Source organism: Manacus candei, unplaced genomic scaffold (assembly GCF_025592945.1).
Source record: "Manacus candei isolate 608988 ecotype Guabito, Panama unplaced genomic scaffold, ASM2559294v1 h1tg000015l, whole genome shotgun sequence".
Lineage (NCBI taxonomy): Eukaryota > Metazoa > Chordata > Aves > Passeriformes > Pipridae > Manacus > Manacus candei.
Genome location: NW_026138063.1, coordinates 20,319,352 through 20,333,714, shown reverse-complemented (window position 1 = coordinate 20,333,714; position 14,363 = coordinate 20,319,352). Strand labels below are relative to the sequence as shown.

At 40.9% G+C, this 14,363-nt stretch overlaps 1 protein-coding gene across 2 annotated transcripts; it reads right to left on the bottom strand.

The window, feature by feature from the left end:
• Positions 1-370: 370 nt before the first annotated feature.
• On the bottom strand, positions 371-14,205 carry COPB2 (COPI coat complex subunit beta 2). Of its 2 annotated transcripts, none has more exons than XM_051781253.1 (22): positions 14,054-14,205; positions 12,748-12,885; positions 12,410-12,496; positions 11,499-11,625; positions 10,303-10,451; positions 9,010-9,156; positions 8,003-8,102; positions 7,728-7,870; positions 7,332-7,531; positions 6,899-7,009; positions 6,551-6,639; positions 6,363-6,469; positions 5,946-6,089; positions 5,150-5,280; positions 4,649-4,856; positions 4,300-4,410; positions 3,489-3,703; positions 3,119-3,211; positions 2,859-3,039; positions 2,676-2,744; positions 1,174-1,266; positions 371-719 (listed from the first exon to the last, which is right to left on the bottom strand). In XM_051781253.1, exons 1-22 carry the CDS (start codon positions 14,054-14,056, stop codon positions 624-626), a joined length of 2,742 nt encoding a protein of 913 aa, XP_051637213.1. In that variant the 5' UTR covers positions 14,057-14,205; the 3' UTR covers positions 371-623. The 2 variants fall into 2 exon arrangements, with proteins under 2 accessions (XP_051637213.1, XP_051637214.1); XM_051781254.1 differs by having other exon boundaries at positions 1,174-1,263.
• Between the last annotated feature and the right edge of the window lie 158 nt (positions 14,206-14,363).

Below are 14,363 nucleotides of genomic sequence, written 5' to 3'. Positions count from 1 at the left end.
TTTTTTTACTGAACTATATAAGAATCATTACAGCAGTTTGCTATTTTGAAAAGCTCTGTAAATGAACTTAGAGCAGTCATCACGAGTTTTGGTTTTGGTGACAATATGCCCTGAGTTTAATATTTTAATGTTACATCTTGAATCTAAAGAATTTCCCACAATTCATTTTAGTTATTTTACTGATTGTTACCAAACCCAAGCCAGATAGCACAGTGAACATAACCATATGCCTCAGTGTATATGCTGAGGAATGTCAGGCTAAAATACTAATGTTCAGCTATTGTGCTCCTGTTTCATGTATTTCTAATATACACTGTTGAAGCTGGGTTATTCTTAGTAGAATTACTAGTAAATGGAGATCTGAGGAGAATAATGTTTAAAAGACTTTATTGAGTTGCTTGCAAAATGGAAACATTCGTTAGCACATGCTGGAGCCAGGCCTATGTCTTGAAATTCAGTGTACTGGAAGCTGATTCTCCACGTACAATTGCTGGGTCTGCACTTCCTTCTACATGTACATGGTCCACTTGTGGTATAAAAATCAAATTAACTTGGAGCACATAGTCCACAGAACTTCATTAGTTGGCTTGGAGTAACTGATTTGGTCATCTAAAAAAGGATGTTCACTCATCTAAGATCTCTTCATCCAGGTTGATATCTGTAGTATCAATATCCTCCAGATCCAAGTTATCTAAGTCATCTTCCAAGTCCAGCAGTGTCTAGGGAAAGAAAAGACTAGATGAAGGGTACACTACTACAATTATGTCAGCCAGCTTCTATGATGTATGATTCTGTAGGATGTACTTGCACATTCTGCAAACCCCAAGTTCTGGCAGTGGTGTGGAACAGGAATGCTAAAATGAGCTGTAGAGAGAAGCTCTGTGCTTGGTAAGGAAGCATCTTGCAGGAGTTGCAGCTTTTTACAATGTTCTGGCCAACTGTGTTTGAACTTCCCCCTTGTAACCCCCAAGGCTGTTACCTGGTCTGTGTCACTGTGGATGGTTTCTGCACCCCAGCAAGGGAGGGAGGGACCTGTACCCTGGACTGGCCCTAAGTTGTCCAGTAATATAGAGACATTTTCCAGTAGCTTTGTTCAATCACATTATTAATTGAAGGCTTTAACATAAAATTAGTGCTTGTAGTGCTCCCCTTCATAAAAATATGTTTTGGTACCTTCTGATCTCTTGTTGGAAGTATATCAGCATTCTGCAAAACTGTCTTCATCACTTCTTGTTTAGGAGAGGGAACTGGTTCTTCAGCCTTCTTCTAATGACAAAAAAATTCCTTTAGTTCTTTTGAATTTAAATTTTCCAACAAAAGCAAGTAAACAACAGCAAACCTCTAATCCTCCCCTCCCAGTAGTTCTCTTCCAAAGTTTTCCTCGGCAATTCTTGAGCCACAGCCTGTAAGGGTTCTAGTCCTCACTCCACTGGAACCTGCCATTTCCCTCCCCAGTTACTTTGAAGCAGTTGGAACTGCTTCAATGGATGGAACTGATAAAAGGAAAACCACCTTCAGTTCATTTCAAATACCCAAGTGCTGTTAGAAAGTGATTGTAAAGGTCCTCAGCAAGATAGATTAGGTTACTTGAGACTGTGACAGCAAACCTTAGTACTGTTGTGGGTTTTGTGTACCCTGTAAAGGTTTAACACTTCATCTTCTCTCTTTGCTGCTGCACAAGTTTTATATTAAGATAATTCATCAGTATCATTACTGAAACAATACTGTCCAATTAACTGTTTTGATTAATTCTATAATTATCTCCTACCCTGTAAAAGACAACTGTGGTTTAGGCCTTCTATGTAATCATGACAGCTACTTGAAAGTAAGGTAACTTCTCTGAACTGCCAGTGATGCTTTGTAGTGCATCTCCTAAGAGGAAAAAAATAAAGACAGAATGGGGAGTTGTGGCTTTTATGTTTCTCCCTCAGTTTCTGATTTTAGTTCTAATTTAAGATGTTTATAGTGTCAAAGAGCTGTGCCTCTTCAAGAAACTCACAATCTGATTTTCATGTACAAATGTATTTGACATGAGCAAGAATTCTGTTGAAGCTCTGAAAAGCATTTGAAGTGTTTGTTTCAATCTGTATGCTCATACCTTACACTTAAGTTGTGTTTTCTGCATAAAAATTGGACAACTGAGGTGGAGGAAAAAAAAATCAGTTTGTTACTTCAGATATTGATTAGAACATCTGTTCAAGTACCTGAGGATGATTCCTAATCAGTCAGTCATGGAATAGTGTTATTCCATAACCATGCAGCACACTAGCAGAGAACATAAAGCATTTTTAACTGCTGTAATACACAGGAGTTTCCAGGTTCCAGCAAGTGAGCTGTTAGAAAACCATCTGCAGTTGGGGTGGTGTTTGTATGTGCAACTGAAATTGGTTTTCTGCAGGATGAATTCAGTGGTAACACTCTACAGTCACTCACACCACAAAGGGTGACCCAGGGTAGGGAAGCACACAAATAATTTCACAGCCAAGAAGTTCTTAGTAGTTACAGATGCAGATAAGAAGAATCTGAAGCAAAGAACACAGAACTCAGCTGCAGCACTTACAGTCAAGCCAATAAGAGCAATAATTTGTCCATTATTGGTGAAATATTCTCCAAGGTAGATGTTATCACCAAATAGCAAAGTTGTCTCTTAGAATTCATCACTTAGTACCACTGACCTGAGATGCCATTACTCCAGAAGGCTCAAATCCTTTTGCTTCTTCAAGTAAGTTTCTTTCTTCGTTTGGCTAAAAGTAAAAAACCAACACAACATGTGTGTTTAAATGTTGCACTGACTTGCTTAAAGCTGCTTTCACACAGCACCAAATCTTCTTCTAGACACAATAAAAACTCCCACTCACAGTGACAAGGGGGTATTCCTTGGCCGGCCTCAAGTCAGCCAGGCTTTGTTTCACGTATTCTTCAGCAACAAAAGCTTCCTTCAGGCCAGGGAAAAGGTTTTCGTATTCTGTAGGATCAGCGAGGGACTCGGCAGCTTTTTGATTGACTTTGGAGAGGTTTTCCCGCCAGAGTTTAACAACCCTGGAGACACAAACAGTATTTGTCACACCCAGCTGATTCTGACAGTGCCATTCGTGCTCTGAATATGCTTAAAAATTACCTGGAAACTTGGCTTGGCAAATATGTCCGTGCAAGAAAAGCAGCTTCTGGGAGACGCCCGGTTTTGATCAGGAGTTCCAAACATGAATCAAGCCTAGAAGATTTTAAAATGTGGTTTTAACCAGTAAATTTAATAAAGACAAATTCCTGTGTTAGATTAGCTGTTTACGCTATTACATTAATTTAAAGTGCTTTCACTTCAGATTTTAAATCTAGCAGCCATCATAAAATAGAAGCACCTTTTCTGAGAAGGTGCCCACCACCAAGTTTCTCTGTGAAAGTTGCCTGTAGTTTACCATTTGGAGAAACTGAGGTACTTAGAACTTGGGAAGGCAGAAGAGAACGATCAGAATCTCTTGTTTGCTACTTACTTTCCCTGCAGGAAGTAGCTCATAAATGCCACATTATTCTTGCCATCTTTCTCTGCTCCTTCAGCTAACTTGTTCACCATGTTGGCATTTCCTGAAGCTGTGGCCAGGAGCAGCAGCCCTCCATAGTCTTGTGCATGGTGGAGACACTCCTGGGCTAAGCCAAACTGGCACTTACTGATGGCAAGCTCTGCAAGTTGCTTCCATTTCTGTTCTGACTAATTGTACAAAAAGGGGAGAGGAAGGGAAAGAAAATAAACCATAACTCACATTTTTGAACAGCACTGAAAGATTTGCAGAGCATTCAGTATGAAAATGTAAGTTTACTTATGTATCCCATTACTACATTGTCTTCCCTCTGAGGTCCTGTGATTACTGTAGCTTCACAGCATGACAGAGTGAGTTTTATAAGATCATTACACAGCTCTACCATTACATAAAATAAACAGTTTGTCAGTAAACATGGAGGTGGGAGGTAGGAATAACTTTGGAAATTGGCCTAAAGGCCTCAGCCCTGTCACTCCTCCTCTCATTGTTCAGTACTGGAGACTAGGGCTTTGTTCCTTGCCCAAGTTCTGGTTCTCCAGGAGATCCTGCAGCTTTCTGAGCAGACAACATTCTTCTGTCCCCATCCCACAGCTTAGATGCCTCTGAATTACAGGCAGAAGAGCTTCAGCAAAAGAGTTGGAGGCATTTCTGTTGTGTTCAGGAAGCTGTACTGTGTCCCTACACACCACTGTCTTTTCTTACAGGGCCTCTCAGATTCATGCTAGCACTTAGAATTAGTATGAATCACCAAAAAGTATATATGTACCTCTGCTTCCACTGCAAGCTGATATGCTATTTTTAACTCCCCAAGCTGAAGAGCAAGTTCAAAACGATGTTCTGGATCTGTAGATACTGCAAGAGCTTGTTGTTTGAAGCCCTGAAAGGAAAATCTCAAAGTTAGGTGGGATCTGTCAGGTCAAACAGCATCCTAGATGTTTTAACAAAAATACTCTCAACAGAAGGTTACAGGATTCTCAAATAAATACAGATAATTAACAGGAGTTTATGCTTACAGATAACTGTAAGCTGGGTTATGCTGGGTTTTGCTTAGCAAACTCAATTAAAAATGTGAATTAACTGATTTGTTTAGTTTGATAACTAAGTAGTTTTCTTGCCTGCTTCTCAAGGAAATGTGCAACTCTTGTTCTCTGTTCTTTCGGAATTGTGGGAAGAACTTTGTCAGCCATACCAAAATCTCTTCTCATCACAGCAGTCTGATACTCAAGCACTGAGACCAGCAAAGAGTAACTAACAATGTTTAGCTCTTTATCACCCAAATAAAGTCGGTTGTCCTTGGGGATATACCCCAGAAGATACATTGTTCTGAAACAAAACAAAGAATATTCATCTTCAATAGATCCACTACAAAACAGTCTATCAAAAAAACCCCTCCAGTAGTTCTTATGGTAGCAAGAGCACTCACATAAAATATTCTACTTCTCCTAGAGGTGCACTTTCACACAGCACTGTTCACTCCCTCCACCATTACACATCCATCAGTATGATATATAAGAAGGGGTTGTAATGCACAGCAAGCAGGGGACAAGGTTTACCTTGGACTCACTTGACTGACAGAACCTTTAACACTCCCTCAGGAACCTGAAGCAGCCACTTACCTGTCCAAATGGGCAATGGTGACAATCTCTCCTCCAACGTAGTAGTTGAGTCTGTTCACAGAACTGGTGTAAATAAAGCAGTCACCCACCCACAAGCCTGTCTTCACAATCTCCTGAATCTCACCAAGAACCTGCAAAGTAAGATTGGTTTAATTAGAGACAAAAATGTACTTTTAGGTAGCAGAAAGATTACTGCACTTTAAAATTATATTTAATATTCTGTATTAAGTAGTGGGGCAAGTTGCAAAAATAAGTTTAGATACAGATTAGAAGTACATAAATGATTTGGTTTTACAAAAATGCTGCCTTAATTCTTAACTAACCCAATTACAAATCTAGGAAACAAGCACCAAACCAAGCATTAAACAAGGCAATCAAAGACAACTTTCCTTCTGAAATTTTCATTTCTGACATTTCACGGCATGATATTTTTTCACTTCTAAATTTGAATAACATTTCAAAACTTGAAAATTGCAAAAAAAAAAAGTTTAAGCTATGACCCAAAAATGTGTTTTAAAAACAATCTCTGTAAGTCTGTGAGAACAGTAAACAGATAACTGAAGGGAAATGCAGGCATCAAGGTCTGTTATGCTGGGATTCAAACTGGGATAACTCTCCTCTGGAACCCAAAGAAAATTATGAAGATTGTTCCTTAGGCAGATGTACATTGTGGTACTCAGTGGTCTGGAAACTATGGTGTAAATAGTTATTTTAACCACTAAGTTTTCTACACTCTGGGAAGACTGGCTTCTACCATCTAATCTTATTCCACTTTTCAAACAGAAGCTTTAAATACCTCAAAGGCATCTTCAATTCCATCTTCAGTGACACCTTCATGTGTTTCTTGGGCTGCTGCTACTTTTTCTGACAGGTATTTGAGAATGAAGAATGACTCCTCTGTAGCAATGCACACAAGCTCCCCCGAGTCAGACCAGAAAATCTGTATCATCAGAATCAACAACAGAAGTTTTAGACACCTCAGCTTAGGAAAAGAGGATGTGTAAATTACAGTTAAAACATATTAACTCTAGAAGCTTTAGGACCTGAAAAACCAACACATACAGGATTTTTTTCTTCTCCTTCTGCCATATGATTGAGATAAACTTTAGGATTGATAGCTTGGCTTCATTCATGAAAATCAGCAGTTTAGTAAACAAATGAAAACTCAGTAAACACAGACAGCTAAATATCTTCAGTCCATGTAGAAACTTACGTGTTTGGGCTGAATTTCAATTCTGCGAATCAGTTCTGTGTTTTCCCAGTCATAGAATGCCAGGCCATTAACAGATCTGACTCCCAACAGAAAGCCACCATAGATGCCTGCAAGAAAATAAAGGCAGAAGAAATCCAAACTGTGCAAAAAAATGAACCAACATATCTATTTTAAAAGTAAATACTTACCTTCTGCTCCAAAATCGGGTTTGAAAGACTTCTTCTCTTTGAAATTTTTAAATATCTTTACAACACTGTTGCTCTCCCTGATTGCATATCTAAAGAAAGATTAAATTGTAAGAAAAACCAAGATTATTTGGTTTCCAAATTACTAAATCATAAGCTGCTACAAAACAGCTGCATTTGATTTATCTTCTGCAACTAGCAGAGTGCTAGAAATAGTAATTTTAAAGCAGCCAAGTTATTGCAAGTTCATTGTCCACATAGATTTTAGTCTTCAGGCCAGTTCACTGTTTGCACAGCCCAAAAACAAGCAGCAGCAAATCTAATACATAGGAAAAAATGTGCAGCACTTACTCTGAGGAATCATGTGCCCAAACAAACTCCTGTGCAGAACCAAAGCTCTTGTTCCTCAGAGCCATGGCTGTGTAGATGATGTACTCCCCATCACCACACACCACCACGAACCTGGAGCGGGAAGAAGATGGAGTTGGTCAGATATCTCTGTTCAGTTCAACAGGCAGCATCAAGAAGGCAAATTATCTAAAAAGTGAAAGGCCCCCACGCCCAATATAATCACTGCAAATGCAGACAGAGCATGAGCTTTATATATCCATAAAGTGTCAAGGAGCTGCATCTTTTTTCTGCATCATGTTGCTGGCTACTTGCTATTCCCTCTTCCTTCTGCTCTCCACTGAGCAGCTCTTGTACCTTGCATGGCTTTCTTTTATTTTAGCCTATCTGTTAACAAAAAAAAACAATTCAAGAGAAGGATAAAAGAATGTATTACCGTCCATTAGGGTTGTGCTGAATGGTCTGGGGATAGATTTCACAGCTCCCCATATCCTTCACAGCCAGGGGCAATCTCTCTCCATCTTTGATTTCAGCATCTCCCATGGCTTTCAAGTTCGCCTGTTGGACTTCTGAATGTTTAGCCCAAATAATTTTTCCATTTGCATCCATGGACATGGCAGGTTCTTCACGGCCAAGCTAGAAAGCATAGTGTAAGAAGGTGGGAGATGGAAAGACTACATTTCTTTTCAGTTGAAAATATCAAATGAAACAGCCCATCCCTATCTAAAAACGCCAATTAAAATGTCAGACTTTCAGTATTTTACAAATTATCCCAGAATCAGAAACCAGCTGCTCTGCATCACCGCTTCTCATTTCCAAGCATTACAGGTACCTTGACAATAATGCTGCCTTCATCATATCCCAAAGCCACATTATTGGACCCTCTCAAGCTGGCCACACACCACACTCTCTCCATGCCATAGTTCAGGGTGCTTTCCAGGCGGTAGGTGCTGGAATGCCAGATGCGGACAGTTCCTACAGGAAAAAGAGATGGATGCTTTTCCTCTCTTCCCAGTGCAAGGGCAGGAGCTGTGCAGCCTCACCACAAGAAGAGTTCTCCCCTGAGTTCTTTCCCTGTCCTTTATACCACAGAAAACACAAAATTACCGTCCTCTGAGCCCGTGATGATGATGGGCAGCTCAGGATGGAAGCTGACACATGACACGTTCTGAGCGTGCCCTTCCAGTGTCTGGACACAGGTTTTATTCTGCAAAAGAGAATGAGAAGTACAGGTACAGAAAATGAACACATTTTAACCTTCATTTCTTAAAAAAACTTCCCTCAAATCCAAAATTTGCCTGAAAACATATTTCTCTAGATTTCTTCCGTTTATTTCCAAGCTGCTCAAACAACAGCATTAACATATTAAAAATTATGACTGTACTGAGTTAATTTCTCTTGCGCAGAAGAAAATATTTATTTCCCTACACAGGGGTTTTTTCCTCTATTTTCAGATAGGTTTCTGCCTAGAAAATATGCTTTCCCAGAGCTGTGCAGCACAATAGATTAAAGTAACATAGAAAGCTGAGTTAACTCTAGGACAATGCTTTAATAACCAGAAAGTACCACCTAACAACTTTTGTCTTGCCCTTCTGGCCATTCATACACTTGTACACAGGAAGAACTTTTGAGTTCTAGGGTCCAACAACAGAACAGAGCATTCAAACAGGTCCTCTCAAGACTCCTGGCAAGTAGAAGCACGTGCCTGGGTGTGCATGCACACGTGTGCCTGTGTAAATGTGCACAGGATGAGAAAGGAGAGAGGGAAAGAGTTGATACATGAGCAATATTTACACTTGAACATAAAAGAGGAGCATGTTAATCCACAGACATGAAGCCTAAAAGGCAGGGATTAATATGTTACAAGGAAAAAACCTAATGCTAACAGCAGAAATCTTATGCCAAATTTAATTTTACAAATCAACTTTGAGGTTATTTAAATTCACAGCAGGTTTTCTCAAGGGTTAACAAAATTTTTAATTAAATACATGTCAGGAAATATTCCCTTCTCAGTATCCTTCTTTCCAAGGAAAAAATGAGGGAAATCTGTTGGTCTGTTCAAACCTAGCCACGGATGTTTTGCCACAAAGGTTCCTGAGGGCTTGAACACATACCTGGTAGTCCCAGATTTTCACCAGCCGGTCATCAGCCCCCGAGATGAGGTAGGGCTTGTCCCCCCCACTGTAATAGTCGATGCAGTTCACTCCTTTCTCATGGCCTTCCAAAGTGAAGTTGGGAGAGGATGATCCCAGCTGCCACACCTTCCCAGGAAGAGACCCAACAAAACACCAACCACATGCAGTTACTGATCTTTTGCCTCCAGGTCAAGCTTGCCAAACAGAGCAGGTATTCAGGTGTACTTTACAAGTCCAAAGACAGATACCATGGAATTCCAAAGGCACAGTTGCTTTTCTTAGGTGAGGAGCCTCAACAACTGCTCACACTACCAGTCCTTCCCCCCCACATAAAAACAAAAAACCCCCCAACATGTCGAGTTGCATGTGCCCTGCTCATACCTCTAAACAATGGAATTGGTTTCTTTCGACTTCTTTTTGAAACATAAAACCATACAAAGCACTGTCTGTAAGAAGAAGTACCTGTTTATGATATCAACTAGAACACCTCAGAAAAGCAACAACTCTGCATACACGGGTTGCCCCCAACTGGCTCCTGAATTTGATTTTTTCCCAGTTACATTAAATGAATAACAAATCTTATGTTAAATGAGGATACCAAATAAGTGCAGAAATACTGCTATTTTCTGACGTTTACCACATCAAATCAACATTTATGTGGACCTGATCTCAACATCTGAGGACATTTGAAACCAGAACTGGTTTTTTACAGCCAATATAGTGTACATGGGAGGAAGTCTCACTGCTCAGGTGCCTGTAAATCTGTAGTCACAGATGTTTAGTAACAGTTTCACAGTAAATCAGACTCATCAGGGTGTACCACGAGAAGGCTGAGGGCACCTTTGGAAACAATTCAATAGACAGCCAAGGACAGGAAAGTAATGAGTGAGACACCTTTACCAGAGTTTTGTTTTTTTCTTTTTGCTGCACAACTAAAAGCCTTTACCCACTACATAGTTCTAATAGTGCCAAACCACTCACTGACAGTTTAACCATTACTACTCTCTGTATTTCTGTGTAATCCAAATAGAAAAGCAGCACTTCAAAAAGTTTAAAGACCTGCATTTCAGTGATTAGAGGTGACAAGTAATCTGGTAAATTTACTGAAATACTTAATAAATTGACCAGTGTTCAGGTCTTTGCTCAATTTATATCCAATTCTTGCACCTGCTTTTAAGGATACTGATGCACTGTCCATACAGGGTTATTGGTTTGTGTATACTGTTAATTACTTAATGACTAAAAAAAAATCCCCAAATACAGTTTCTTTACCTTAATTGTCCTATCCAAAGAGGCACTGGCAAACTGATTATTGTCTTTCGGGTTTATGACGATCTGCATGACATAATGGGTGTGTCCTTCAAACACCTGAGAACAAGACCATTTCTTATCCCAGTCCCAGAGTTTAATGAGCATGTCATCTGAAAAAAACCCACAAACAGCCAAGCATCACTGAGTGATAACTACCTTCTTAAACTACATAATCCTCGAAAGCTTCAAGCTGAAGGCTGGAAAGGAAGCACTGCTAATATTCAATATATTTTTCATCTGTAAGATTTCACCAGTCCTTCCTTGCAGAAGGACCACAGCGAGTACAAGTTTCTCAAAAAGACTGTCCAGTAAAATGGTGATAAAACTAAGAAAGAAATACATCTGTCTTTAAAAGGGAGATTAAGAATTGATATTAAGGGATTGAATTATTAATCTTAAAATAGTGTGCAGACATTAAGTAATTGGACCTGTGCTTTGTTCTGCAGCACCTACTCTGATGAGTGCTAAGGAACAGGAAGCAGAGACCAGCAAGCTGGCTCCTCAGGACCTTCATTTCAAGTGCTGAGTGTAAGTTTAACAGCAAAACACAGAAATACAGAGTGCTTGTGACACACAAAGCTCTCTGCATTCCTGCAGAGCTCTGACTGCATTACTAAGGTTTCCAGGAACAAAAAGGACTGAGCAGCACAATCCAGGTGTTCCTGGGCAAGATCTCTTGTGCCACTGATCTTCCAAAGCTGAGTAACAGAGATCACTTCAAATAACAGAGAGGCCAGTGACATTTTGGGAAAAAGATTTAAGTTACCTGTTGCTTCCAAGTCAGATTGCCAGCTGAAAACATACTCCAAATCATTATGTAATTTTTTAAAAAATGGGACTCAAGCTGTTATTTGAGAGTTTGCCACACTGATTAGCATATATAGGAACCCTTCCCCTGGCAGATATTTAAATGAGAAGGTTCTTTGCTCTTCTCTGACATGACCATAAGCTACTATATTTTAAATTTTAGGTGCAGTTGATATTCAACCAAAGAAACAGGAATGCAACTGATAAAGAAATAACCAAGTGACAACTGCTTCCTGTTTCTGCAGGAAAAGGAGAAGACATGCATCCCTCACTACACAGAAAACAGAAGCCTAAAAGTAGCTGGTTATTAAATATAAAATAAATATAAAAATATGCCAAAGGGCTCTTACCACTGCTGGTCAGTATGAAGGGCTGTGTGGGATGCACAGCAATGCAACGGATATAATCAGAGTGGGCCTCAAACATGTGCACCCTTTCCAAGGTGTTGTAATTAAAAACTCTGATCTGCATGTCATCCTGTGAAAGGTAAGGAAAGCCACCCTTAAAATAAGACTCTCTGTCCAGTGCACCTTCTGTGCAATGCAGGGGAGCTAGAGAAAATATTCTGGGACTTAAGAGCCTCTAACAACAAAACGTTGAAGAAAATGTATTTTCTGCACATTGCTAATGGCAAAAATTATGCTTTAATTCAGAAGTTTATAAATTACCCACTGTTATTCCCAAGACACTTAGGAAATGGAAAGAACTTCAACCAAAATTTAATTTTTAAAAGTAACTTGTTCACAGCAGTGTAAAACAACAAAATGACAAGAAATGTTTACTCTGTGTATAGGGCAGAAGACTAGGAAAATTGAGACAAAAATATTTAGGCATTACCTCAATTCAAACAAAAAATACTCATTCCATCAAGAAAAATGTGTTACCAAGATTAGAATAAAACTATTCCTCTCAAAGTAGACTCATTGAATAAAAGCAGATTTTTTCCTAGAGGTGAGCAAAACTAAAAAATTTATGACCAAGAACAAAAGCAGAAAGCAACTTCTAATTTTCAGTAGTTTCATCTTAAAGTAGCACCAACAATATTGAGTCAAAAGTGGGTGCTGAGTATGTTCCAGTTGGCAGCAAAAGCTGACTCCAGATCTACCCTGTACTACCTGCAGAGTTAGTCACATTATTAGGCTGCTCTCTTTGGAAATGAAGAGTTTAAGCTTCTAATCTTAAACATGCACAAAGCAGTGGCATGAAAATAAATTAGAGAAAGTACAGCTACATATGAAATCACAAGAGGACAATATCTTACAGCTCCAGTAACAACCCAGTTCTTCCTCGCCACGAATTTGGCAGCTCTCACAGGCAGGTCACACACTTCAAAATTCTTCACCAGAGTCTAAAAATAAAAACAGTGTTTATAGCACAGGAGAAAAACACAAGTTTTGAAATCAGCTCTTCATATTTTCTTAACAGTGTCCACTAAGTTGCCTCCTTGTCTACTAATACAGTGACTTTTGTAATCAGAGGAGAGCACAGTCAGTTAGCGACAGTGATTTAAGATTCTTGGATAAATTCAATTTTTCAGTCCCAGACACACATCTGACAGCTATGAAGACTCCATAAAAAAGGCAGAGCAAGGCCCTTCACCTGTGTCTCATGGTTCCAAACACAGACACTGCCGTTGTAAAGGCTGGCCAGCATCCATGGCTCCGTGGGATGCAAGTCCACGCTCTTCACCCGGTCGGAGCGAGCCGTCAGCTTCCGCTTGATATCCAGTCGGAGAGGCTGGGGGGAAGAATTGGGAATAGCCACTTACTGAACAGAGAACTGGCACAGAAATACAACAGGGAAAGGAAAGCTGATGTTAAACCTCAAAATGAAAGGATCCAATCTTGCTTTTCAGGCAGACAGAAGGCTACCACTCTTTTCTATCCACCTGCTTATTTGGTTTTGCAGGGAACCAGCACATCCCCATCAATGGCAATCCATTACATTTAATTTTGTGAAATTCAAAATTTCTTCATACTGTAGAAAGCATCCTCAGAACAGTAAAAACCAAGATGCACTGTACATCTTCCTGGTGTCCCTGACCTACCATAGCAAAGCAAAGAGAACTTGCTCCTAATACAAATGTTAGAAAATTAATCTTCCTGCTACTTCACCTGAAAAAACAGGTAAGAGAGCCAATTATCACAACAGAGCACAACAAGATTTGCCCATTATGAATTTATTTCCCTTCACAACTCCAAAATAAAGTTTTAGAACAGAACACTACGTCATAAAAACTGAGAGGAGGGAAAAGTTTAAGTCTTTCCCTTACAGAGAAGGCCTTGACTTTCCACTTTCATCACTGGCAATGTAAATCCACAGTATTTGAAAGGCACGAAGTCTAGTGAAATGATTTTATAAACTACTGGACACATTACAGATTCATTCAGACACTCAGCTGAGCTCACTTAACCCTGCTGACATTTTAGCTCATAGAAAACTTAATGGATAATATCTGATCAAAGAACGCTGTGTTTAGTGGTGGGATAATATTAATAAAACCTGCAGTTACATTTGTTAAGACACCGCAGGGAGAAAAAAATCCCCAGTTACCATGCAGTACCTGTGACTTACAGACAGGACACGGTGGGAGAGGATGGATTTGTGGTTTATTTCTCCCGACATAAACACTAGAACACGATGCATTCGACTCTGTGCTTATTCGTGGCACTGCTCAGACCTGCAGCCCATCAGGGCCGGGTATGGCCGCTCTGAGGGGCGCCCTGCAACACGCCCCCAGAACACTGGTACAGCTGCTCGGTGCGTCCGATGAACACCCCACCAGTGACCCCGCGCTGCTGCTCCGGCCCCGCCACCCCCCCGCTCCCCATGTCCCGCCGGCCGCGGGGCTGGGACTGTCAACCTCCCGCACCGGGAGCTGGCACAGGGCGCTCCCCGCGCTCACCATGGCCCCGCTCCCGCCGAGGTCTCCCCGCGGTGTCTCTCAGGTGTCCCTCAGCTCCCCGCGGTGTCTCTCCGGTGTCCCTCAGCTCCCCCTCAGCCGCCGCCGCGCCCCGGGCAGGTTCCGACCCTCCGACGTGGAACTTCCGAACCCGCCGCTCTCGCGAGAGAGCGCGGGAACTCCCGGCACTCGCGAGAACGAGGCGCCGCCCCCCGGGGTGCCGGGAGATGTAGTCGGCGGGTGAGGGGGGAGCGTGGAATAGGCTGAGCTGGGAGGGACCTACAAGGATCATCGAGTGCCACCCCTGCGCAGG

Excerpts from the sequence above, each read along its gene's own strand:
- COPB2 (XM_051781253.1), bottom strand. Across the intron at positions 10,452-11,498 it reads CTTCATACTGACCAGCAGTG|ATGACATGCTCATTAAACTC; the intron begins GTAAGAGCCCTT and ends GGTTTTTTTCAG. Across the intron at positions 7,871-8,002 it reads CATCACGGGCTCAGAGGACG|GAACTGTCCGCATCTGGCAT; the intron begins GTAATTTTGTGT and ends TTTTTCCTGTAG.